The 23,249-nt window shown below is 41.5% G+C and overlaps 1 protein-coding gene across 1 annotated transcript in view; it reads right to left on the reverse strand.

The window, feature by feature from the left end:
- The window catches only part of LOC115039340 (ankyrin-2-like), a 46,556-nt gene that overhangs the window by 17,711 nt on the left and 5,596 nt on the right, over positions 1-23,249 (reverse strand). Inside the window, 25 exon segments of the mRNA XM_029497297.1 lie at positions 187-290; positions 429-503; positions 554-717; positions 1,506-1,578; positions 1,712-1,810; positions 1,902-2,000; positions 2,092-2,190; positions 2,598-2,696; positions 2,870-3,067; positions 3,319-3,417; positions 3,607-3,705; positions 3,821-4,018; positions 4,261-4,359; positions 4,500-4,598; positions 4,693-4,791; positions 5,200-5,397; positions 5,548-5,646; positions 5,813-5,911; positions 6,280-6,378; positions 7,406-7,429; positions 7,741-7,926; positions 8,027-8,125; positions 8,576-8,674; positions 9,357-9,455; positions 14,044-14,145. Coding sequence (XP_029353157.1) covers positions 187-290; positions 429-503; positions 554-717; positions 1,506-1,578; positions 1,712-1,810; positions 1,902-2,000; positions 2,092-2,190; positions 2,598-2,696; positions 2,870-3,067; positions 3,319-3,417; positions 3,607-3,705; positions 3,821-4,018; positions 4,261-4,359; positions 4,500-4,598; positions 4,693-4,791; positions 5,200-5,397; positions 5,548-5,646; positions 5,813-5,911; positions 6,280-6,378; positions 7,406-7,429; positions 7,741-7,926; positions 8,027-8,125; positions 8,576-8,674; positions 9,357-9,455; positions 14,044-14,145 — 2,807 coding nt within the window.

Here is a 23,249-nt window from a genome sequence, read left to right on the forward strand (position 1 = left end):
GTGTTACAAAAATAGTGTCAGCAAAAATTAAAATTGACTCACAGGTGACTCATACACTCCTTATGATGATCAAAAACATGTGAACAATGGAGTCTTCTTTTAAAGAATAAATATCCTCGGTATGACTGCTACCCCAGGAAGGAGTGTGAGTGTGTGTAAGCCTGTGAAAAAGAGTGAGCTTTATACCCTGAATGTAGCAGACTGGAGGATAGCACCACATTGTCGAGGTGCTCGGCTCCCCAACTCAGACGGAACGACTCCTTGTCATGCTCTCTAGCCAGCGTTGACACCTGCAAACCAAAAAGCACGAGTGTTTCAGAAAACAAATATGAAATACTAAGCACATCTGGGGTGAGGTTATCAGAGGATGACTCTGATAAATCACTGCACTGACCAACAAATGCACAGTTAAATTGTTCCATCCTAACCTGGTGGCTTGTCAGCATGTCTTCAATGAGAACTCCTTCCCTCTGATGGAAACTTTGGTGAATGGGAGTGTGCTGCTGCCTGTTGGCATATATATATATATTAGTTTCGTTGTATGTGTTTACACTTTTGTTCAGTGGTAGTATGAATGTGATGTGGTTAACCTGTCCAGGTTGTGGCTCATGTAGCTGAAGCCATCCAGGTAGTGTCCAGGAAGGGAATCGTCTCCTAGCTCTCTGAGATCCTCTGCTCTCAGGTACTCCCCGCCATCACCTGTCATTGTGTCCTCACCTGTAAACAAAGGCGCGCCATGTGAGATATGCAAAAAAAAAAAAAGGCACTTGGACATCTGGACTGGTATCCCAGATTTGATTTGTTGAAACAGGTCTGTAATCCTGCAGCTCTTTCTCAGCTCAAAGCATGAAAATGTCTCGTCTGTCACTAACTTTTCAACATGCTGGCTACAAGTTGTGAAATGAGAACATTTTCACTCGTCATAACAAACACCTTACTGCATGAGTTTGGTGCGACTTCAGCCACATTCCTCGGTCATCTACAGACTTCACAACTGCCTTAAAACATATCCACATCCCCAGACATGGAGTTAGTTTCAAAAATGTCATTAAATACAATACACAGTGCTCTGATTATACTCCCTTAGTGACAACATGGGACTAATTGATTCTCAAGGACAGTCCAGGGGTTTATGAAGAGTAACAAGCTGGAAACGAAATTCTCCAAATGTTAATGTTTTAGAAAAAAAGCCAATGCACAGTATCAATATGCTCATTGTGATTAGTTACAAAGACAAATATAGCCCACACCAAGCTGGCAGAGCAGCGCAGGCATTCTGCAGTACCTTCAAGCTTCACAGACATTTCAAATAATGGCCCGTCCTCCAGCCTCAGAGCTATGAAACAGACAACTTTACCAACCACAGCTACATAACATGTTACTGAATATCTTTTATGTCAAATTTATGGCAAATTTAAAGGAAAGTATATGTCCGACCTTGAGTTTGATAATACAGCTGGCGATTTTAGATGTGATCATTGCATGTTCTGTTTAGAGCAACTCACCTTCTTCATCGGAAACATCAAGGATCTCCGTCATTGTCTCAGGGACGTTGAGCTTGTGTTTCTCTGTGACCGTCTGATGTGACAGCCATTTAACACCATGGGAAAAAAAGAGAATAAGGGAACTTTCGATGGGCTCATTGGACAATGTGAGGCAAAAATCACTGATCCAACATGTGCAGCATAAATGTGTGAAACATGCTCTTTACCGTTGTGGTTGTGACAGTTTCCTCAGTGACGACTTTTAACGTGTCCACCACAGAAATATAACCCAGACGTTTAGCGATTGACAGAGCGGTGTTTCCATTCTATCATAAAGAAGGTGACAGAGTTTGCGATTTCATTTGAACATAAAACTTTTCATGTTCATGAGAGTAAACAATTTCTTTTCCCCCTCACCACTGTAGTAGTGTTAGGCTTGGCTCCATGTTGCAGCAAGACATTTATTATGTGTGTGTTCCCTTGTTGTGCTGCCTGGTGTAGTGGTGTGTATCCATTCTGCAAAACAAAATAAAGAGTTTGTCTTTTTGTCAATATAAAGACCAAACATTATCATATACTATCTCATTTAACCGAAAACACAGTTTACCTTGGTTTTGGCATTAACGCTTGCACCCAGCTGTAATAGGAAGTTCACCATCTTGGCATTTCCATAGTGACAAGCCACAATCAGGGGAGTATATCCCAGCTGAAATATAGAAGAGAAGGAGAAAGAGAAAATAAATTGAACAAAACCAAAAAAAAAAAAAATGAGCAAACAGTACATTAAATCACAACTATTGTTGAAATATCATCAAAATGTTCAAGTGCATGTCTCCTGCTGAACATTAGTGTGCAATGCTGACTCTGCAATGCTTTTAGGGGCCAGTAGGTGGCAGGTATGCTATATTTTGTGTGCATGTCACAAATATAAAGCAGCTGGTGTACAAAATGCAGACCACACTCACTGGATAAAGTTTGCACTTAATTTTACGTGTTACAGATCTTCTAAGAATTCACTGCAGAATTAAATTAAATCTTCAACAGAGTCTTCCCTTCCACAGTTTTAGCCTCTGTGTGCTCTCCTATAATAATGCATAATGTGTGTGCTTGTACCTTAGTTTGCTGATCGAAGTTGGCGTCATGTTTGGCCAGTATTTCTGCTGCATTGACCCTGTCCTCCTGGGCTGTGAGATGCAGAGGAGTCAATCCGCTCTGTAACACATGGAGCACACAGTTCTCCCATGCTTATTCTGACTGATATAGAAACTATGTATTTCTTTCTGGGTTAGAATGTGATAACTAATAGAGCCCTTTTTTGCTATAGATACAGCAACAGGATTAAATCAAAACGAGGGTCTGCCCGTCAGTATTAAATAGTGTATAACCTTGGTGGCTGCGTTAATGTGAGCTCCCTTGCCCAGAAGCAGGCTGGACATCTCAGCATGTCCTTCCTGGGCTGCCAGGTGTAGCGGGCTGACTCCCTGCTTGGTAAGAACGTTGGTCTCTGCTCCGTACTGCAGCAGTGCTGATGCAATGTTGGTCTGGTTCTTTTTGGCTGCAATGTGGAGAGGAGTATAGCCATTCTGCAGAGGGAGGAGGATTACCAGTTAAATACTGTGTCAACAATGATAAAAAAAAAATTATTCAATAAGTACTTCAATGTCCAGCATGAAAACGACACTGTGTAAGGGTTGAATAGGTAGGTTGAAGAAAATGGGCTATATAAGCTACTACACTTGGCCACAAATGAAACACTGTATCAGAGTGCATCACATATAAACAAAAGTGTGAGAGTGTTTGCTGTAATTTTCCTCTTTAACATTCTTGGTCTGACCTTTGCAGTAACATGAGGCGATGCTCCTTTATCCAGCAGCAGCAGAGCTATGTCTTGGTTGTCATAATGAGCTGCCACATGTAGTGGAGTTAGGCCGTTCTGCAGGAGGAAGCATTTCATCACAGGACTGATAGTTCTGTTGCGGAAACTAACTATTCTGCTCTGTATTGGGTCTTTTTGAGAGACAGGAATGAAAATCTAATCTCGGAAATCTAAACATTCAGTGCTTTACTTTATGTATCTCTCTGAAATCAATAATATACTGAATATGAAGTATCATCAGCTCACCTTTCCCACATCATCAGGAAGAGCTTTGCGTTGAAGGAGAAGTTTTGCTACGTCAAGGCTCCCATACTTTGCTGCTACATGTAAGGGAGTGAATCCTTTCTGTAGAGGAAAAATGGGAAACAGGTTTTAAGTTTATTTCAAACTTTCATGTCAAACCTGTTTCATTTTTCAGTTTCTCCGTCTCAATGTGCATGACATCTTATTCTCTGCTCACCTTAGTGGCCATTGAGTGCGAAGCCCCAGCCTCCAGCAGCACGGCCGCGGTCTCCACCTGGCCTTCCCTGGCTGAAATGTGGAGGGGAGTGTATCCGTTGGTAGTGGCAGCATCTGGGTGGGCCATGTGCTGCAGCAACAACTGGACTATATCTGTCTTCCCCAAACGGGATGCAATGTGTAGCGGAGTCTGGTCCTCCTGTGGTTAAAGGGTGAAATGATTGTACATGTTTGTTGAAAGGGGAAAACAGGAGGCAAAGGTTGTTGAATTAGAAGAAAACAGACGTGCTGTGGTAGCCAATGCTGAGGCAGTGACATGGCCCATGAGTAGCCAATGTGTATGCAATCCAGTAAAAAAAAAAAAAAAAAAAAAAAAAAAGCTCATTTATTAGTAACAGGATGAAACGGTGATTAACTCTGATGATGCATTTGCCGACTCACCCTGGCCATGGCATCCACCAGTGCTCCATTTCTCAGCAAACAGCGAACCACTTCCATCTGACCTGCTCGTGCTGCCATGTGGAGAGCTGACTCACCGCGCTGAAAAAGCAAAAACAGAGCAATAGCTGCCACATTATGAAAACTGACACTCAAAAAACTGCATGTTTACTTATGTCACATATGTGCCTCTGATCGCCGACAGGTGAGCGGAGCACATTCATTGTCCAATTCCTACTCACAATGTTACGGACATCAGGAGATGCTCCATTCTGCAGCAGAAGCAGAACAATGCTGAGGTGACCCATGAAGGCAGCTACATGGATTGGAGTCAGACCAGACTAGATAACAAAGAGAAGGACAAACTGTAACGATGAGCACTGGATGCAAAAAGCATGTATTCTATTGACCAATGCTATAGTGAGAGCTTCTCACCTCAGTAATAGCCTGGATGGAGGCGCCATATTTGACCAACAGCTCCATCACTTTCACCCTGTTCTTCTTACAAGCAATGTGGAGGGGAGTGAATCCATTCTGGTAAAGTGAGAGAAAATTGTGTGTTTGTTTTACACACTGTTTGGGATCATTTCATGAATTATGTACTAATGGCATAATGGTAACACAATGAAACAATTCCTAATTGCCTACAGCCATTCAGAAGAAAACTGTGCTTTTCTTTGCTTCAAGACTTCAACTTTATTTTGTAGGCCAAAGGAAACATGTATCCTTTTGTAGCAGATCCTTGTATTTCTGCCGAATTTCCTAATTATCAGTCACTTTGCCCCAAGACTTACCAGTAACAACCATTAACTTCTGTCCATGTTCAAGTCTCTGAATGTATTTTATTGTTTGTGTAATGTTTATATGCTTGTGTATATTTGTAAGAACTTGCTGACTCCTATTTTTGCACTCGTACAGTTGCTACGTCGTGAGAATGCATACCAGGGCTCTGGCATTTGGATTGGCCTTCTTGTCTAGAAGCAGCTTAGTAACTCTGTAGTGGCCACAGTGAGCGGCGACATGCAGTGCTGTGAGGTAGTCCAGTGTGACATCATCAACAGGCGCCTTGTGCTGCAGCAGGAGTTTAACACACTCTACATGATCTCCCTGGGCCGACATGTGTAGTGGGGACAGTCCGTTCTGTGCGGAGACATGGAAAGAGACAAAAGCTAAGAAAAATAATACAATAAAGAAAGATGGAGCAGAGACGCATTAAGGAGGGAAAACTACTGGCACATTTATTTTGCTTAAGAAGTGAATGTGGGTTACATTAGTGCAGTCATAAGATACCTTAGTTCTGGCTAAGATGGGGGCTCCTTTCTCCAGCAGCAGTTCCACTGCAGGGTCGTGTCCACTCCTGGCTGCACAGTGCAGAGGTGTCAGCCCGTCCTGGAAGACCATCACATGCACAGAATCACACAAAAACACAAGCAGGTAAGTCAACACAACCTCTTAAATATATCCAGTTTATCCGTTTTGATAAAAGAGGAAATTGTAACAGTGAGTATAATCTACTAAGAAGTCCAGGGTTAATGACAGATGTCCAGACTCTCACCCTGGTTTTGGCATCTATCTGGGCCCCTCGGTCCAACAGCAGGGCCACCATGTTGGTGTTGCCTCTCTTGGAGGCTACATGGAGAGGAGTTATCCCATTCTGATAAAGCAGTCGAAGAAAACAAAGGCCGGTTTGTTTGTTGAAAAGCAGGAAATTACAAATGATTCAATTTCATTCCAATCCAATGGTTCAAATGTTTGTTTCCATTGATCTGGATCCACTAATAAAAAGTTACGCTCATGCAGAGGTAACTAACTTCCCAACTTCATTTAAAGAAACTCATTTTGTGCAACAATCTGAGGAAGGCTAGTTCTTTGGAAACACGCGGGAAAAATTGAAGAAACATTTGAGAGCCTACAGAGAAATGCAGTTTGCAAGCACTGAAGTGAAAGCACACACATCAGGTTTTTATTGACAGCACTGGAGAAAATGTCTTGATTTGCTAAGAAGTGGAGATGGGGCGCTACCCTGGCTGTGAAGTCCACAGCAGCTCCTCTGTTCAGCAACAGGGTGGAGACATTCACGTTACCATAGTGAGCGGCGATGTGCAGAGGGGTGAACCCACTCTGTTTGAGACAGATAAGGAGAGAGGTTGGAGGAAGAGAGTGAGAAGGAAAGAAGCAGAGATTGAAGAACACGAAAATGGAGGCAATAAAGACTGGTAAAAAAAAAAAAAAAAATGTGAGGAATAAAGGTGAACCGTTGCAACAAATAAAAAGTACAGTAAGAAAAAAATTGAAAGAAAGAAATTAGACACGATTTTTCTGTAGCAGAAAAGGAAACCAGATGTGTTCATGCAAGAAGCACGACAATGAGCATTCCTCAGAATAACACACGCAACACGTAAGACATCCAAAAATGTTCCTCTACCATGCTCTCTAAATAAGACAAAAAATTGTGATTTTTTTTTTTTTTTTTTTTTTTTGGGGGGGGGGGGTTAAAAGTCAAATCAAGACATTAAAAACCAAAACCCAAATAAAAAAAAAGCAACTAAACACGATGTGTATCTATTTGAACAGCCAAGTGGACATTTATATATAAGCAGTATATATAAATATCAACAGTATACAAAGCGGGGCTCAATTCTTACCTTCCCATTCTGATAGACATGGTGCAATTTAATTAAGAAACAGAGTTAACTTAAAGATCGAGGTGTTTCAGAGAGGAAAAACAACGACAGAAACATGCTCAGAAGTACACATGCTGTTGGTTATGCAGAGAGCTTGTAATAAATGAAGAAGTATAACTGTCAGAAAGTAAGCATATTAAAGAACATTTTAAAGAATTAGTTTTAATTTGAAGAATAAACAAGTGAAATAATAAAATTAAGTGAAACAAATTGTCATAATCCAATGCAATAAACCCACATACTCTGGGATGTATTTATATCTCATACTGTGTTTTACGGTTGGCCATGCAGGAGTGTATATTACAGCTGAGACATCTGCACGCATTCATATTTGTAATAAATAACTCATGCATGCAGGATTTCACAACTCCTGCTTGAAAAGGGAAATATCAGGACCAAAGAGTTGTAAGAGATGGTCAGAAGAGAAAAACAGAATCAAGTTAAGAGGTGATGAGTCTGTATACCTCTGTGGTTCTATTGACCATCATCTGGTTAGGATGCATGGAGAGAGAAAGGTGGGATAGGGAGTTGGGTTGTTAGGGAAAGCACTCGTCACAACATCATCATAAAACACGGGGTAAATTTACAAGGTCACACATAAAAAATAAAAGGCAAAAACAAGGAAATAAACTAGACAGAGAGGCTCCGTCCATTAATATGATCATATTTCTAAATGAACAGACATAAACGCTACAATAATAAACCTGTCGACATGAAAATGTATCCGGTGAGATGCATTATCTCAACACCTGCCCCCTCTCGAGAGCCCTTCAACCCCCACTTTGCCACTTTCCCTCACCTTAGACTGAACGTCAGCATTGTGGTCGTTCTGGAGCAGCAGTGCGGCAGACTTGGTGTCGTCTTTGCGGGCTGCGATGTGCAGAGCTGGTAGTCGAACTTTGCCCTTGGTGTCATGCTCCAGCAGCAGGGAGACCACGGAGTTGTGACCCTGCTGGAGAGCGATGGCCAGTGGAGTAAAGCCGTCCTGTACGAGCAGAGACGAGGAACACAAGAAAGGGGCTTGCTTAATGAGAGGAAAATGTTTCTGTGTATCACGTAAAAGCATCCGTTACACACAAACCAACCTCAGTGGCAATGCTTTGGTTCCCTTCATTTTCCAGTAGATATCTCACCACCTCCAAGTGATTCTCCTGGGCTGCCATGTAAAGTGGGGTGAAGCCATTCTGAAGAGACAGCAAATGTATACACGCGCAATTTAAGCCAAGTGTTTGCGTTGCACACCTCTATAAATCTTAATAATAGCTCCGGACTCTTCCGTCCCGATCCGTCCCAGGTTTTACCTGTTCCTTTCACCTGCCTCCACCTGCTCATCAGCACAATCACCACCACCCATGGCTGACTATCACCTCCCCGTGCAGCACTGATACCCTACCACCCTTCTGTGTCGTGCAGTGAAAAGCTGGACTCTGTTGTGTTTACTTACTGCTGGCATAATCTGTCTCTAGCGAGTGGACGTCTGCCTTGCTAACTGTGCCAGAGCAGCCTGTCAGAGACTCTAGATACATACTATAAGCTTTCCTGTGCTGCAGTCTTGCTTTGCCTCGTAAATAAATCCCTCCTGGTCTGGTGTCATGCTGCGGTTGGGTCCTGGGTTTTACCTGTAACATCCTCACCTGGGACTGAGAGTTGACATCTGCTCCTCTCTTCACCAGTAGTCGAACCACTTCTCTTTGTCCTGCCAGTGAGGCGATGTGGAGGGCAGTGTTTCCTTTCTGAAGAGGAAATTAAGGTTAAAGCCACCAACCAACGGTTGTGGTGGAAATCCATTAAAAAAAGAAAGAGCCATAACAAGAGATGTAACAGAAGAACATACCTGCTGTGTGAAAAACAAGTTCTGTAAACCAATGAAGCATGTGTTTACCTCTTGCATCTGTTATGAGGTTGAGGTTGTTGACCAAATAATACCAAGGATCATATTATCCCCCCAAGGACATGTACATGAGAGGTGACCAATTCACTGCCAACTGTTGATAACATCCACACACTGCTCCCCTCCCTCCCTCTCTTCCATCCAAAGTAAAATGCCTCTTGCTATTTATGATCTTGTGATCATGAACCCACTTCCATCCAACACTTTTGTTGCCATCTGAATGCAAATGGAATGAAGCAGGCCGTTGTCAACAAAGTCGGAGTCTCAAGTCTAATCACATGACTTCCTCCCTCATGTTCACAACCACACTCGTGTATCAGGTTTCCCAGCTGAAGACAGAAGCTGTGATTTATATAGTACTTTACAACTGATATCACTTTATGTTCACGCGTTCTGTCTTGTCTCTGTTACTTTCTTTCTTCCCCCCACATATCTTCGCTCTAGAGAGGCTTAAGATGAAAAATTTGCAATGTCCATATCTGGAAAGTGGATTTTCAAATAAAAACACAACTATGCGTACAAACCTTGGTGGAGGAGTCAACAGGTGCTCCTCTCTCAAGCAATTCCTCAACCAAATCTTTGTGTCCCTCCTTCGCTGCCAGATGTAATGCATTCAGGCCATTCTGGAGGGGAAACAAACACATACAATCAACATGTTCAAAGAAACAAATGAGGTAAAGTGATTATTACATAATCACATTACATTAATCTCCAGACCGCAGAGATTAGAGACTGCATAGATGGGCATTAGATTCTATGTCTTAATTAAATTTCATAGTAAATTATGAGGCCATAATTCAGGCTGTTGTTACTGCATTATATTGCACATGTATAAAAACAATGTTGCATGGAGTGGATATACCTTTTATTAAATTTTGCTGCAAGAAGAAAACATTGGTGAAAGGCTGCGAATGTAAAATATGCATTGAATATCGCATTCTAAAAGGTAGGCAGTGAAGAGTTTTAAAAACATATAACCCAAAACATGACAAAACATGAGCAAGTTTCCCCTCAGGCAGCGTTGGTGTGAGTAATGCAGCAAAGCCCCTGATCCATCAGCCACAGCTACAGGCCAGCGGCGGCAGCACAGTTTGAGGAAAGCAGCTCGTAAATGTTACACTCTCTCACTGATAGGCAATCGGATTTATACACCGCGCATTTTATTTACATATAAAAACACAAAGAAGAATGAGTCACCTCATCCTCGTCTTCTTCCATTCTCTGAGTCTTTCTGAAACTACGAACGCACTTCAAAGCACAACCTTTTTTTTCTTTAAAACCAAGAATCGGTCTCGCTCCGTCCTCTTTTCTTCCTTCGCTTTTCGCTCCTTTGTAGATTTGCCTTTGCTCTTTTCTAGATTTTCGCTTCTTAAATTCTGCAACAATATAGAAGTGAAGAAGCTGCAGCTACAAGCAAATGTCTTCTGCCTTCTTCCAACACTGTCCTGGTTGGGACCAAAGCTTCTGGGTCTCTGCCCAGCTCTGTCTCCTTGCAAGCTGAGATGAGTTAGAGAGTGAAACTGTGGATAATGACTCTATCATCGCCCTCGTCTCACTCTCTCATCTCTCTCTCTCTCTCTCTCTCTCTCTCTCTCTCGCTCTCTCCTTGACTTGCCAAATGCCAAACAGTCAAAGGGATGTCAAGTTTCTGCACAGTCATAGAGGGTATGTAGGACATAAACACACACACACAAACATGGTTAGTCATAAATAGAAACTACTGAGAGTCAATCTATCAAAAATTCCTCAGAGGTTTGGGTACGTGAGTGACTGCGTCCAAGAGATATGACATGACTTTAAAAGGGTGAAAGTGAGATCCACCATCATCCTCCGTCCATATCCCAGAATAAAATGCTCAGAAGAACACACATCTTTCTAAACACGGGGTTCCTTATCCTTTCTTTAAAAGCTTCTATTAATCGATCAATTACCCCTTGATTTCTGAGGCAGCAAGAACTCATCTTAAGAGTTTTATATATATATACAAACCATGCCATTATACAATAACAACATATGGAATAAAAATGGAAAACATTTGATAAATTACTAAAATGATCAATTCATTCTTAAAATTTGCAATCTGTTACAATTTCCTAGACCTAATGATGTTATTAGTTATTATATTAACTAATATATTAGTACATTAGTTAATATATTCTTTTCATCATGATCATCATTATCATCTGTGAATCAGTCAGGCAGTACCATTTCCTCCAAAGTGCCAACACTCACAATTAAAAAACTTTCCGATCGGGGACTGGATGCTTTTTGCTACAGGTTGAACATGCAGAAGGCTGAACTCAGCTCACTCAGCAATAATTAATTTTTTTAGATTTTTTTTCATTCACATTTCAACTGTTATGTTCTCCAGAAAACACGACCAACCCCACAACAAGCACACACACACACACACACACACACACAAACACACACACACAGTCATGCATACTGATCTAAATCTGCTTTTCCACTGAGCTGTAAGTGAAAGCTTAATTTAGCTAATGGACATTCAGCCCAGTAGTTTGTGACTCTCATGGCAGGATGGAGACTGTTGCAGATAAATAGTCTTTCCCCTACAAACATGGACTTTTGTTGTAATCACAGATGGTAAGAAAATGTCAGGTTTTTCCCAAGGGGAAAACCGGTGGAGGGGAGAGCAGAGGAAATAATGTAAATGCAGATTAACGAGTAATATCACTCAACAAGGATTAATTTTTAAGTAGATTAGAGGGGGAGTCTTTTAATTGTGAGGACATAGAAACGAGACAGCTCACATACAAATGCGCGCGCTCACAACACACACACACACACACACACACACACACACACATTGTTTATCACAACAAATCAATCTAATGTCTTCCCTTTGCTATTTCAAAGTCAACAAACGGAAAAATGACTGTCTGTCACATTGTCTAAAAACTGCGACATGAAGCAAGGAGGTGTTTCATATGTTTCATTCTTAAGATCAGTTAAATGGAGAAGGATAGTTTGGCTGGACTGGGAAGACAGGGGTGTAAATATCTCTCTCCCTCTCTTACTTGGACAGCCTTCTCCCCTTGGCACTGGACTCTGTCCCTCGCCACACTATTGCTGCTTTCGAGGATCTGACTCTTCAGTTATTAATGAACGCACCCAAGGGCAACACTCAGAACTCCCATGTGATCTTCCAGCATCGTCCATCTCCTTACTGTGCAAAGTGAGTAATGTTACAGACCCAATGGCGGTATTAGTCAATATTAGTCATTTGTTTTAATAAGCCTATACAATAACATCACAGAATAAAGCCATTACACTGTAAACATTTTAAAGCTGTGAAAATAGTTTGCTATTCTAAAAAGATTTGTGTCATTGCCAACGGTGTTCATTCTATCCAAGCCATAGCGCTGCGCGGACATCGCTGACTACCTGACACAAAATCTAATTTGTGCTTAGATACACCTCAGGAGCTTCCGATTTAAAAGTCACTGCAAATAACCAGGCCGCAGAATTTAGATTAACGTAATTATCATGTCTGTTGATGCTCTCATCACCACAGCATTGACTCTACTGACTGCGATGAATGACAGCACCGTTACAGATAATGGCTCTCTAATTGGGCGGCATGCTCTCCCAATGACAGGGCTCCGATCCACTCATTTCCTACAGAGCAATTTTGCTTCTAATCACAAGTAACATGATACTTTTGAATGATCACGTTTGTGTAAACTGGTGCCTCTTTGAAATAGAATTAAGATTCAAATGGCATCATATGTCCCCTGGATTAATTTCAATTACCATCATTTCCTTGACAAAACCTTCCTTGAGTTCCTTGACAAAACTCAACATTTATTTTCAGCAGTGTATGTGTGTGTGTGTGTGTGTGTGTGTACAATTGTGTTGTTGGTTGTCTAACACAAAGAAAATGAGTTACAATTAACACCTAAATATCAGTCTTATTTCAGTTTATTGGCAGCACTCAGAAACAAACAGCCACACTGAGGGCATCACTGGTATATATATGAAAATGTCATTCACATTTTTTTATCACCTGATAGGAGCTCAAATGTGATCATCTGACCCCTGACAGATACTGTGAAGGCCAGGGCTCTTCAATTACAGTGTGTGTGTGTGTGTGTGTGGGGGGGGGGGGGTGATACTGTGCGTGTGTGTTTACTGTATTTGTACGCGGCATCACAGCAATGAGTTGTCAGGCCTTCCCCTTAACAAACCCCGAGCCATCCATGACAACAAAGTGAAGAGAGATGTGGGTGTGCAGTTTTCAATTCCCGTCTTCCAGCCAATTAAAACTCACTGTGTAAAGAGTCACTATTAAACTGCTGCAGATTTGCAAAAGGGCAGCAGCAATGACACTGGAGAAAAGAATGACAAGCACGCAATACACACACACACACTGAAGATAAGCTCCTCGTCTTCATCTAAGCTACCTTGTGACTGCTGTAAATCACATTGACATAGATAGGTCGGGGGGGGTGTGTGTAGAGCTGTAGGGGGGATTTTTGGCACACTCCCAATTGCCTCCTCTTCAGTGGAATGTGGAAGAGGGCGGACATCGAGGGGGGTAAGAGCAGCTGTTCGAGGGACCCCTCAGATGAATCGGAGATAGGGAACATTATGGGTGTGGTGGAGGAAGAGGTGTTGTTATGATGACACAGCAGAGCGCAAGTCAGTTTCAGCAGGTCAGAAACATACACACAGGGTTATGGTTGGGGTTAGGGGGTTAACCCATTTATAGCTTTGACCTACTGTGCTGCAAACTGTGCTGGCCTACATGTGACGCTTACAAACTTTTACTATTTGATTTAGTAAAATCTTTCACTTTTAATAAGAATAAAGCCGGATAAAGCTAGCTGAATCTTTTTTTTCCTTGACAGCACACGTTAATAAATAAATTCATAATACGGACAATTAAGATCGTCTACATTTTCCACTAATGCATTACATTTCCAAGTCTGTGGGTAAAGTAGATATTGACAACAATAAGAATCTAAGTAGTTTAAATGAGTCAACCTTTCTCAGGTAGTGCAAAGTCGAAATCAACTCATCCACTTTAATATTCTTTAATACTTAATATTTAATATTCTGATAATTCATCAGTAATGTCAAACTTGCTAATGTCTCAATGAAAATGTGGATACTCGTGAGACTATTGTATGAAGGAAGAAGAAGGTCTAACGTCGTACATTTTCAGAGATTACAAAGTTTACTTACCTGGTTACATGTGCTGATGTCTACTCCATTTTTCAGGAATTCAAGGACTTTGTCAATGTTTCCTGCTCTGGCAGCTCGAAGGAAACTGGTGTTGCTGTCGGACTGGAAGGAAGAAAACAGAACGAAGGCAAATATTAGAAAGGAATATATTTTTCTGTTTCTATTGGATTGATTTAGTCTATTCTTGTTTTTCTGGTAGAGGTGAAAAGAGTACGATTTTAAGACAATAGAGAGGTTTAACGCAGAACATTTAAAGACCATACTGTATTTTTTATAGAAAAATTAAGTATTTAAGTGAAAATATATATCACAGATTATACAACAGTTAGGTCCGACCAAGTAATTTGATTGGACAAGAGACATTCCACGAGTGCTGATGTAGAGTGCAACAGCACTGGGACTTTTTACAGACATGGTCCCTCCGCTGTACAGGCGTTCTAATAACCCTCAATTAACATTACATCAGTTGTTAACCATCGTAGATTGTGGCAAACTTTGCACCGCAAAGATGGACATATTTCCCCAAACAACCTTTGATCTAAATTATGAATGGTCATCAGACTCAGAGGACGAAGGGAAGGAAAGAGGCCCTAGATACATCAGCGCAAACCAGGTGTGCTGATGTGACATCAGCCGACCTCGACAAACATTCAGATAAATGTAAATGATACAAAGTACCGGCAATATGCAGACACAGAATAGCAAGCTTGTGTGTAGGAAATGTTTATGTGTTGCCTGGCAACAGCCTTGTCTCCCTTCCAGTTGTGGAACTATTTGTCTTGGCGGAGCCAAAAAAATTATCAAATAAACAAACAAATCATAATCTCTTGTCACTTATTACTGTTAACTAATGAAATGCGCTTGTAGAACTTACACAAGGTCGTGCTGTTTTGCTGACAGCACTCCCTCTGCTTTGATCTTGCTGAAATATAGAATATATATCGTAGATATTTTCTTTCCTAAGTTTGTCATCATTTTCTAAAATCAAATAAAAATGTTATTTATGTGGCACCAAAGCATAAGAAAGTTAGATAAAGGTATATAAAGGTAATAGAGCAGATCAAGACTGAATTAAATTACAGTGGCAAGATAAAATTCCTTTAAGAGGCAGAAACCTTGGCCCTAAATTCAAAGCTAAAACAGAGATCTCTTAAAAAATGTTGACCTAGTTCCCATTAAAGGATGTATAGGGTCTAACACATGGTCCAGGGGGCCTCTTCCTCTGGCATGGATTCAATATCAGTTTTGAACACCCCTAAAGACAACCTGAGCCCTTCGAAATTTACTCACAAGGATAAGCAGAGATATCGCTCCGGCAAGGATGAGAAATGAGAGCCCACCTCATATGGGACGCATGAGCTCAACGCCGAAATCAATACGCATGAGCTGAAAGCAAACGTTAAAAAGAGAATCCCTTAAAATGAATATCTCAAAGGTAAAGAATAAATATCAAGGTAAATAAAAAGTCATTTGATCGATACGATTTTTTTTTTTTTTTTCAGGTCAAAAAACCTTAAGATTTGCTGTTTTCTGTCACATCAAATAGGGAAAGATAGCAAATCGTGAAAAAAAGAAGTCATTTTCCTATTTTTCCGTTTGAAAGATGATTAAAAAATCTGTGTGTGCAATGTTTTCATGAGTGACGATCCGATTTGTGTCCAATGTAATGTTTCAACACACACGTAATATTCAATCATGCCAAAAACATCACACCACAATAAATGAATGTCAGAGCTGTTTGCCGCTCAGAGTGTTGACATGATTTTAACCCTTCTCAAGTGGACAGAAACAAGTCAGAAACACGTCATGCAGGCATTTCTGGGTGCTAGCCTGTACAGTCAGCAAAATCAGAACAAGCTCATGTGTCGCGTGTCTGGGTCGAGGCCACGCCCCTCTGTAGGATCAAGGGTCAAACTCCTCAGACGAGACGTCACCACACAGCATGCCAGCAGCAAAAAGATTAACGTGCTTTCTTTACGAGGAGCTTTTTCTAACGCATCACAGGTAACAAACTACAATCATGTTGGAATCATGGAGTCATCTCTTACCAGTGAATCATCAACTTCAGATCCAGGGTCAGATGCTCCGTAGTAGTCAGAGCGGCAGTTTGAATCGCTACTGCTCCGAGTGGCATTTAAAGTTTTGCCTGATCCACAGGCCTTGCATAATGCTGCGTTGCCCATTTTCACCACCTAAATCTTGCAAGCTGTATCTTGAGAATGGGGCAACGTTATGATGGCATGGTCTTGTATAGCACCCGAGAAGCCACGGTTTGTAGTTTCTCACTTTCAATAAAAGCTCTCAAGCTCACTTTCTGGCTCCATTAATCAATCTCAGAATCCATAAATCTGCTCATGTCTTCTGTCCAAATATAGTTAATGTCACACTAATCCCACGTACTTCTCTATTACCATCACTATTGCCCTTCTCGATGCCCTTTTATCCCCTGCCCAGCTAACAACCCTCAGCATCGCGTACCTCTGGACTTTATCCTTATAACTGAGCCAAGTCCAGCTCAGGTTGAGCCCAGCTTAGACTTCTTCCACCTCTCCCTTCTCTCTAGAATAACAACTGTAGCCATAAACATTTAACCCACAGTATTTCCCCGCCTTGGCTATTTTTATCCAGGCCCACTACCCCACCAAATTCCCAACCCTCTTGCTGAGTGTGTCCAGGGTGGAGTGTGTGACAGGTGGGCTTGAGTCATGGCGGAGTCCGCGTGGCCTGCAGTGCTCTCCAGGAACGCCAAGTCTCAGGATGGAGTCACATTAGATGAACTTGAAAACAATACCCAAATTGAATTTCACTGACTTACAAAATAAAACTGAAACTTTTTGCTTTCTTAGAAGCAATGTTAGTGCCAGGATTTGATATACTGTTTCAAACTTTGGATAGGATGCCTAAATGTTTAGAAATATAGTTGTTGCTACAGACTGTAATCAGAGCTTTGACCCAAAGTAGTGCTGCAAACTGGCAAAACATATCCAAACACAACTCTATCATGTGCAGTGACAATGCTCAATCGGATTTTATGTGTGAGAACATTGTGTGACTGTCAGCGTTGTGCGCTTGTGTATCTGAATCAGTGTTTCAGTGTTGTTTGTAGCTGCTTCTGCCTTTGCTGTCTCATTCATCCCTCTACCAAGCACACTTCACCAGCAGAGATCGGATTGATTGAAAACCAGCTGTAATCTGTGTTTCTGTACAGGATTTGTGTAGATTGACCTGCAGAGTCATGTAATGAAGGATACTGGATTATACACTGTACTGTGTCCATGTCTGCGCTGATCCTGGTGGACGACGTCTCTTCAGTATCACAGATATAACTTTAAGAGTTTGAAAGGATTTTCCAAAACCTGACAAACCAAAGGTTATAGTAATAAATGGCTTGCAATTGATCTGTACATGACTAATAAAGCATTTTTTCGTCACTAATAAAGCCAATAATTACAGTTTACACAGTCTGGATAAATGGTACCTTATCAGACTGTGAGACTAATTGAGTGCTTATTATTTTTTTAACTAACTAAATCACAGGTTAGCTGAGAAGGCAGCTTAAAAAAAAAAAACTTGTTGTATGTTGTTGTTGTATGCTCTGAAAATAATAGCTTTGCCGGATGGGGGTTGGAGAGCCAGTGCACATAGTACGCAAGCGTACATAATGTCCTCATCACATCATATGAGGCCACTACAGCCTGCGCCGTATTGCAGTGGTCATGGTCAATGACACAAACCACGGTTTTACCTGACGCCTTCGCTCAGCTCTTTCACGATGTCGCCTCCTCCTCTCCCTCGCTTTCTGTAGCGCTCTGTAGTCCGGATGCTGCTCAAGCTCACGGGCCTTCTTCAGGTGGGCTGCAGCATGGGCCATGATCTCACTTTTCTACCTCTATCTCAAAAAAATGTTTCACAAAGTCCTGCAGTTTCACTTTCATGCATCCATGCCTATCATGAATGAATCAGCTTTACTCTCGGCTATGCAGATATTTCATCAAATGAATTTCAAAAGTCATTAAACCTTATGTCACATGAACAGTGAGCCCCCTAATAAAGTCTAGAAAATGTCAATTTATGCTCAACTGACTCCAAGAAACTGTACCTGTAAAATAATGTACTTCCAAAATCCTGAGAAAAATTTTAATAAAAAAAAAATCTAAAAGAGAAAAATATCCAGAAAATGGTAAATAACCTCAAATAACATTAACAATTAATTAACAGTTGACCATTTCGCTCTTTTCACCTCTTTTCTTCTCTTCCAGCTTATGTAAGATCGGTAGTCCACATCGAGCCCAAAAAAACCACTACTGGATGTTTGTTCTCTCACAAAAATACACACAGGTCAACACATCCATATATGCCAGATAAAAATGAAATTCCCATTCAGGTCTGCAAATACTAAAGAGCACTATGATAACGAAAAAGGTCCAATGACGAGAACAAAAGCCATCCACTTACACACACACACACACACACACCCACTGAACGACTGTCCAGATGTGCAAGAATACTCTTCCCTCCATGTGAACAGATGTGGCCGTGTTTGTGCGTGTGCAGCATGTGAATGTTAATGTTGTGTGTGTGAGGCACAGTCACAGGAAAGTGTTTACCGTGTAAGGGGTTTAAGGAGGCTGCATGCCAACAGCCAGCTGACTGCTACAACAACAGCTACACTCCCCACTGCTGTGCACTGAAGGAAATACACGAGGCGCTGGGAAGGTCGAGGGTGAGGAGGGGAGCTGGGCTGTATTAGTAGTTGGGGGCAGCCGAAAACATTGCAAATAAGGCGAATATTGAACCGAAGTTGGTGTATAATTTTCATTACATATTGCGTTTTAACTATAAATCCATACAGGCAACCTGAAGATGAAGATGAAGTAAACAATATAATTATAAACAAGTTCACTGGAATAAATTTGTTCTAGTTAATGATTAGGATGTGGAAGAATGGGGCGCAGGAAGAGAAGCACAGTGAAACTGGGTACAAGCTGTCCTTCTGCGAGACAGCACAGAAGACGGGACACTCCACTCGGTCCAGAGGGGGACCAGCAGGCGAAGAATAACGGCTCCCAATCACCTGCAGCTGACAGGTCCCCCCCCCCCAGCATGAGGAGAACTTGGGTTGGCCTGAATCTCAACCGCACTGCACCCTCAGCACTGATGGAGAACTGTTTGACAGCTCATGCAAAGGTGTCTGCACGCGTTCCGAGTGTGCGCACGTGTTCGTCCACCACCGGCAGACAGATGGCAAGGTCCTCCTCCTGTCAGTGCTGCAAATGTTGGGAGTTTTAAATTTCAGCACCAGGAACGGGGGAGTCTACTCACACTTCTATTTTTGTTCACACATTTCACCTGATTTTTTTTTTTTCCACAACATCAGCAAAACGTCCTTTTAATGGTAATCATGAATGGGGCAGATCTGCTGAATCACGCCGCACTGTAAACCTGCTTAAAACGTTCCAGCACTGTGCATTCAGTTTGAGTGGCTCGTTCTGTGTCAGGATGATCGTGCTGCTGCAGGGCATATACTTTTCCGCGTGTGCTCTGCTCTGGCTCTCCCTGCTGGTGAAATTGAGAATAGCTACAGCAGGGACGACAACAACAAAAAAATAATAATAATTACCTCTGATCATCCACATACAGTACAGGCCAAAAGTTTGGACATACCTTCTCATTCTAATGAATAGGAAAGCGGGTCCAAACTTTTGGCCTCTACTGTAATTAATTTTTGACGATATCATTTAAAACAGAAAAAAAAATATTCAGGTGTGCTTTGTTTTTAGGTAAGATCCCTTTCTAATGAAGATCCCAAAAGTGTTCTGCCATTTATCTTGTCAGCATTTTCTTCTACATTGTATTAATTAAAATATTCATTTCAAAAGGGAGCAAGAAAAGCTGTGTTTTAAAAAAAAGGAATAATACAATGACAGACTGACACTTTTTTTTTTTTTTTTTTTCAGTTTTACATTGATGTTTTTGCTGTTTCCCTTACTCAGGTCTCTACATCCCATATTGACTCTTTGACACTATTGGACATTTCTGAGGTGTTTTTGTTTTGTGTTTCATATTGCACTATTTCTAAATTACAAAATTGTACCTCTTATATAACTAACTCTCAAATGCATGAAAACCAACGCTTTGACAGGAAGAAAACCCTTCCCCAACACATACAGTCCACAACACCATGAGTGCAAATCCAAACCGTCAACAACAGCCCTTGCATTGCCTGACTTCTTGTGTTTCAGATTTACCAGACAAAGTCTATAATGGTATTGATCAGCATGTTAGTTGATCCTGAAACACTGCCCTTACAGTAATATTGTTGCAGTTTTGTGTGTTGATTGTGTATGCACTATGTGTCTTTATTTAGACAATGAACTTTTTGGTGTGTAGGCGCTACCAAAAGCTGACCAATGACCTCTATTGATCCCTTCAATCACTTGTACAAGGCAATGAGGATTAGGTGAATAAATTATAAACTGAGGATAAATGTGTGTGTGTGTGTGTGTGTGTCCTTTTGGGAGTCAGATTACATGCGGGGGGGTGCTCTACAAAGAGCTGATGTGGGCTCTTGTTTCTCTTGGTTCAGTGGATCTTCTACATGGGGAGGGGTTAATGGTTTGCTTTCCATTTTATAGATCGACAGGCTTTTATACGGCCCATTAGGATATTAGGACTCTATGATAAACAGATCAGCACACATATTCCTGCACGAGCTTCTTCATATGCACATATGACAGCAGACATACATTTAAATATTTCAGGATGAAAATCTTCTTTCTCTGAGAATGCAACATTACAAACTCCCAGGGGCATTTAAAGGGGGCACCACAGAGAGTTTTTAAAGCAGCGTTTGCTCCCATCTCTCTTTGAGGTTACAAGACTGTGACCCATCCAGGTTCTGCCTGCATGAATACTAGTATAAGAGAAAAATGTGTGTTTCTTTAACTTATGTCTCCAATAATGGGAGCCAAGCTTTTATTTGTTTTTACCATTCTGGATTGGATTGTTTATGGTTCGTCTGCCTCCTAATGGAGCTACGTTTCTGACTGGAGGAGTTAAGCCAGCAGGGAGTGTCTGGCAGCATATAATGCACTTGGAGTACAATGGGGCAAGGATCTTGTTTGAGATGACTCATTTAGACTTCCAGAAGCTCATACATATTTCATGACAAAAATTTTCAACCCCCTCCCAACTGACGCTCATCAAGAAATGCAAGTTTTCTCTGGTGCTTAAATGTGTTTGGGTGACGTGACGCATTATGCCTATGTTAAAGGGGTAGTTCGCATCATTACATGTTGGGGTTGTGGTAGGTAGTTCACGATCAACGTATTACCTGCTCTAGATTCAAGCTGGTGTGTTGCCAGTTTGAAGAAGTAGAGTAGGAGCTTAAGTGCTGAGCAAAGTAGCCTTCCGCTGAACTACAATATTATGACACTCGAACGCACCCAAGATGTACACTGTCAGAAAGTGCAAAGTCCGCGCTCACCTGTGAGTAGGATTAAATGTATTTTTACTCATCGCAAAATTCCAACAGGTAAGGTAAGGTTTGGAAGCTATCGCACAAATACGTACGTTCCCGAATGAAGAGATGTGTGAGTACAAGCTACTTTACAAGGTTTTCTGAAGCTTTACTGCAGGTCTAAAGTGAGGTGCTTTTGTTTTTATTTGTTGTTGTTGTTGTTGCAGTGTCAATCAGTCAGTGTAAGTATCGATTATGCCTAAACTGCCGGCCGATAAATTATGCCTGCTGAGAAAAATGGTCCTGTTCCACTGTAGAAACAAAAATGGATTTGCCAGCCAATACAAGTTAAATGTCAAGTCACTATGCAGTTTCTTTTACTGCTTAAGAAAGGTCAGGGCCATAAAATCACACCACGCATGCTCTCTCTCTCCCTCGTCTCCCTCTCGTTCTCAAGTTTTTGTTTTTACAAAACCAAATCACAAAGAGTCAAATTTAATAGGAAGCTGCCAGAGCAGGCAGGCAGTTCAGATCCAGATCTGACCACACCCAAACACAAGGAGTAAAAACACTGAGACATCAGATGGAGGGGGGGCTGAATTAGGCAGAGAAGGAACAGAGAGATGGAGCATTTAACCTTGCTACAGTCATATAATATGGCCCAAGAGAAAGACAAATGGAGAGCAGAAAGTCGAGAAGACCACACCCTGTTAGAACTGACGCACAGACCACATCCACACAGCAACAAACATACAAGAGAATACAGCCAATTTGCGAGTTAGCTGATGCGCCACTAACATGGCTTGGCTCCATTTGTCTTTCAGCTTTGCTGCCATATAAACAACACTCCCCATTTCCATTTACAGACAAGCCACAGCCCTTCAGGCAGACACCTGAGCCACAGATCACTTGCTTCAGCTCTTAGCTGTATTAAGCTTCAGCTTTTGTCTTCTTTTCTAATCGCAAACTCAGAGCACTCTAAATGAAACAGAAATGCAGAGTAGGCAACCAAATGCACCGCTAAATTCATTAGTCACTTCCTTCCAGTTAGGGCATGTTTACATTTAAAAGCTATGGGTAAAATGCAATACCTACAGCTTTCCCACTATCCACTGCACCTTCTAAGCTGTGAGTGAGTGTGCGAGCGTTGGTATGATATTCGCTGCCTTGGAAATGGCCTTCGTGCTAATTTATGGCTTTCCCTCTTCTTCCTCCTCCTGGGAGTGCTGCCCAAGCCCCTTGGGAACATGTGACGTCAGTTTGCCATTTCTGTTAATGAGATCAGAGAGTGGTTTTAGAAAATGAACTACCATATCACAGCCAAAGCGTAGAACCCATTGCAGATGTTTTTATTGATGTGGATTGCCAATATTCCTGGAATTAGGAAGACCACTGAGGCAGATATTTAAGCAATACAATGATCTGGAGATGAGGCAAAACTGAATGAAATATAAAAAAAAAACAAAAAACCTAACCCACTGCAAACATAGAAGCAAATGTCCAAAAGGTTATCTATTTGTGATTTACCTTAAATCTGATGGAAGCCAGAGAGCGACTGTCTTCCCTGTTGTGGGCCATTACAAAGCACAAACTATTTTTGTACATTTGACCCACTCATCATGTGCTAGTGTTGCTACAACACTGGGACAATTCATTTCCAGCGGAGGACTGATCTCATCCAGCGTCAGATGACAAAGGGTATCGAGGCAGAAACTGATTTAACCTCCAAGTCGAATGTATGATGAAT

The sequence above is a fragment of the Echeneis naucrates genome, chromosome 1, assembly GCF_900963305.1.
Source record: "Echeneis naucrates chromosome 1, fEcheNa1.1, whole genome shotgun sequence".
Classification (NCBI taxonomy): domain Eukaryota; kingdom Metazoa; phylum Chordata; class Actinopteri; order Carangiformes; family Echeneidae; genus Echeneis; species Echeneis naucrates.